This window comes from Rhinopithecus bieti, unplaced genomic scaffold (genome assembly GCF_001698545.2).
Source record: "Rhinopithecus bieti isolate Rb0 unplaced genomic scaffold, ASM169854v2 scaffold_65, whole genome shotgun sequence".
Taxonomy (NCBI): Eukaryota; Metazoa; Chordata; class Mammalia; order Primates; family Cercopithecidae; genus Rhinopithecus; species Rhinopithecus bieti.
The window spans coordinates 5,602,484-5,606,198 of NW_016803344.1; the positions used below are offsets into that span (position 1 = coordinate 5,602,484).

The 3,715-nt window shown below is 50.1% G+C and overlaps 1 protein-coding gene across 1 annotated transcript in view; it reads left to right on the forward strand.

Annotated features, from left to right (window-relative positions):
* Positions 1-1,479, forward strand: part of ASIP (agouti signaling protein) — a 90,921-nt gene extending 89,442 nt beyond the window's left edge. The window contains exon 4 of the mRNA XM_017878563.1: positions 1,128-1,479. Coding sequence (XP_017734052.1) covers positions 1,128-1,304 — 177 coding nt within the window. The 3' untranslated portion in view covers positions 1,305-1,479. The remainder of the gene's footprint in view (positions 1-1,127) is intronic.
* The last annotated feature ends 2,236 nt before the right edge of the window (positions 1,480-3,715 follow it).

The window sequence follows — 3,715 nt, forward strand, 5'->3', positions numbered from 1 at the left end:
AAAAAAGTGCAATTAATTGTAATATTTTATTTAACCCAGTATACTCAAAATGTTAACATTTCAATATGTGATTAATTTTAAAAGTTACTGAAATAATTTATTCTTTTTGTTGTGCTAAATCTTTGAAATCTGGTGCATAGTTTACAGTACAGCACATCTCATCCCAATGCTCAGTTTTGATAACCATGAAATGTAGTTCTAACTAAAAAGTTGTGTTTAAGGGGAAAAATATTTTTATATTGCTTCAGTTTTACATTTTAAATTTAAATTAATTAAAATTAAATTTGAAAATTCAGTTTCTAGGTCACACTAAACACATTTCACGTACTCAATAACCACATATGACCACTGGCTACCTGTATCGAAGGTACAAAACCCAATGGCTATTTCCTTCCCAGGAAAGGAAGCAGCAAGCTATGACAGCAGTGTCCAAGACAGCTCCTGCTGGGTTCCCACAGCAGGAACTCACCTGCTGCGCTCGGTGCACAGTGGGGCAGCAAAGTTAACACGGGTCGGAGAGGCAGGCAAAGGCCAAATCTCAAAGGCCAAAAGAAGGTTCATGTTTCCTTTTAAGTTAAAAGAGAGACCACTTAGACCGGGCACGGTGGCTCACGCCTGTAAATGTAATCCCAGCACTTTGGGAGGCCGAGGCAGGCAGATCCCTTGAGCCCAGGAGTTTGAGAACGACTTGGACAATAAGTGAGACCCCGTCTATAAAAAATAGAAAATAAAAATAAAAATAAAATTAGCCAAGCGTGGTGGCACACACATGTGGTCCCAGCTACTTGGGAGGCTGAAGTGGCAGAATCGCCTGAACCCAGGAGGTTGCAGTGAGCCGAGATCGCGCCACTGCAGTCCAGCCGGGGTGACAGAGTGAAACTCTGTCTAAAAAACAAAACAAAACAAAAAGTAGGGAGAAGAGGGCCGGGGCCAGCCAAGAGCCAGGTCAGTCTGGATGGCGATGGAGGTGAGGGAATCAGACTGAGGGAGCGGGCAATGGGCGGTGGGCAATCGGGCGGGGAAACCTCTGGTCCGGGACCTCCCTAGCCCGAGGAGCTCCCAGGCACAGGTGAGGACAAGAGGGGCGGGCGTGGCCGGCTCATAAAGCCCCGGCGTTTCCCACGCAGAAGGAGGCTTCGATGAAGAAAGTGGCGCGGCCCCGGACCCCCCTGTCTGCGCCCTGCGTGGCCACCCGTGACAGCTGCAAGCCGCCTGCACCCGCCTGCTGCGACCCGTGCGCCTCCTGCCAGTGCCGCTTCTTCCGCAGCGCCTGCTCCTGTCGCGTGCTCAGCCTCAGCTGCTGAGCGCGCCCTCTCCCGGCCGCGGGCGCACAGAGTTTTGGGGACGCGGGGCGCTTTTCAGGCGGGTGATCTCTAACAGGGCGGCTTCCCACGACTGGGGGCGGGCGGAGGTTGCAGGAGGTGGGAGTTCAGGGAGACCTGGCTTGGGCTAAACTCGAAATACAATATATATAGGCTGCTCGAAGGTGTGCGGCTGTTTCTATAAAAGTCCCGAAAGTTCTCGATGCCTTCGCCACGGAGTCCCGCGGACTGCGCACGCGCTGCTCTCCAGGGGCTCAGGAAACCCGGGCGTCCCAGCCCCACAGCTGCACCCGACCTAGGGGTTGGGAACGAGGTACCGCCCCTGCCATTAAACAGGGAAACACCCGAGGCTGCCTCCAAAACCAGGGAATTCAGACCAGCCAGGCAGAAAGGAACCGCCTTTAGGTCTTAACACATTTCCTTCTAGGTGCTCCCCTCTCCCCAGGGGAAGAAACCGAAAGAAAGAAAGAGGCCAGGCACGGTGGCTCACGCCTGTATTCCCAGCACTTTGGGAGGCCGAGGCGGGCGGATCACCTGAGGTCTGGAGATCGAGACCATCCTGACCAACATGGGGAAACCCGTCTCTACTAAAAATACAAAATAAGCCGGGTGTAGTGGCGCATGCCTTAAATCTCAGCTACTCGAGAGGCTGAGGCAGGAGAATTGCTTGAACCCGGGAAGCAGAGGCTGCAGTGAGCCAAGATCACGCCATCGCACTCCAGCCTGGGCAACAAGAGCAGAACTCTATCTAAAAAGAAAAAAAGAAAGCCGAGGCTGAAGGATCACTTGAGGCCAGAAGTTAAAGACCAGCCTGGGCAACATAGTGAGACTCCCCGCCACGCTGCTCGTGTATACAAAAAATTTTTTAAATTAGCTGGGTGTGGGGGCATGCGCCAGTAGTCCCAGCTACTCAGGCAGCTAAGACAGGAGAATCACTTGAGCCCTGGAGTTGGAGGCTGCAGTGAGCTATGATCATACCACTGCACTCCAGACTTGGCAACAGAGTGAAACCCTGTGTTTAAGAAAAAAAAAAAAAAAAAGGAAATAATCATTCCCATTCTTGTTATAAATCTAAGGTAGTGTCCTGTTCCCTCTCTGTTCCTTAACACAAGAAATAAACACACAACACCCCCCCACACAGGAAAGCTGCCAGATGCTTGTTTTGTTTTCTATCATTTAGGCTGCAGTCCTACAGGGCAAGAAACTTTTGTTCCTTGTACTACAGCTGCTGCTGAGTAAATGTCATATTGGGAAGATATTGCAGTGACTCCTCCCGTTTTCCAGACATTGTTCACCAAGCAGGCACCATTTGGCCCCCAAGGGTGAGGCCAGGATGCAAAGCTAAAGACAGTCCATTAGTAACAAAGCCATTTGGCTGCTGGGTCCAGACAACCACATAGAAGACCAACCCATTCATTCATTCAGCAAATGTGTATTGAGCACCTACTGTGTGCCAGGTGCTATGGACATAGTGGTGAAGAAGTCCAATATGGATCCTCTCCTTGCAGAGCTTATGGTCCAGTGGCCCATGGCTATTGTCCCTTGTTAGAGGTTAGAACCGTTGTTAGCATATGTGGTCCATTCCCTCAGACCATCAGTTTTGGTTTTTCTTTAGAGATGGGGTCTTGCTATGTTGCCCAAGCTGGTCTCAAACTACTGGCCTCAAGCACTCCTCCTGCCTCAACCTCCCAGAGTGCTGGGATTACAGACATGAGCCACTGTGCCCAGCCAGTTTTTGCTTTGTTTCTTTGTTTTGAGACAGAGTCTCGCTCTGTCACTCAGGTGGGAGTACAGTGGTGCAACCTTGTCTCACTGGAGCCTCCACCTCCCAGGCTCAAGCTGTCCTCCAACCTCAGCCTCCCAAGTAGCTGGGACTTCAGGATTCAAGATAGTCGTGTGTGAGTACCTGGGATTACAGGCGTGCACCACCACAACCGGCTAATTTTTATATTTTTAGTAGAGGTGGGGTTTTGCCATTCTTGAACTCTCGGCCTCAAGTGATCCACCCATCTCAGCCTCCCAAAGTGCTGGGATTACAGGTATGAGCCACCACGCCCCACCTCCTTCTCCTTTTCAGAATTCCTCCTCAAGCCTAAAGTGCTAAGAGCATGGTGCTGGGCCTCTCAAAACTCTGCTGGTCTAATGACCAGAATTGAAACTCACATTTGTGACTCAGAGTTACGGCTTGACTGTTAGGAGAATCTGAGATCGCCATCTCCAACACCATTATTCATTCTATTTCTGTCTCACACACATGGGGTGAACTTAACCTAGGAAGATTTACCCTACCTTTGTGGCCATTGATTGAGGATCATTTCTTCCTGAAGGGCATAGCCTTAAACTTGTGCCCAAAGTTCTCATAGTGTGGCCTTGAACAGGTCTTTTTTTTTTTT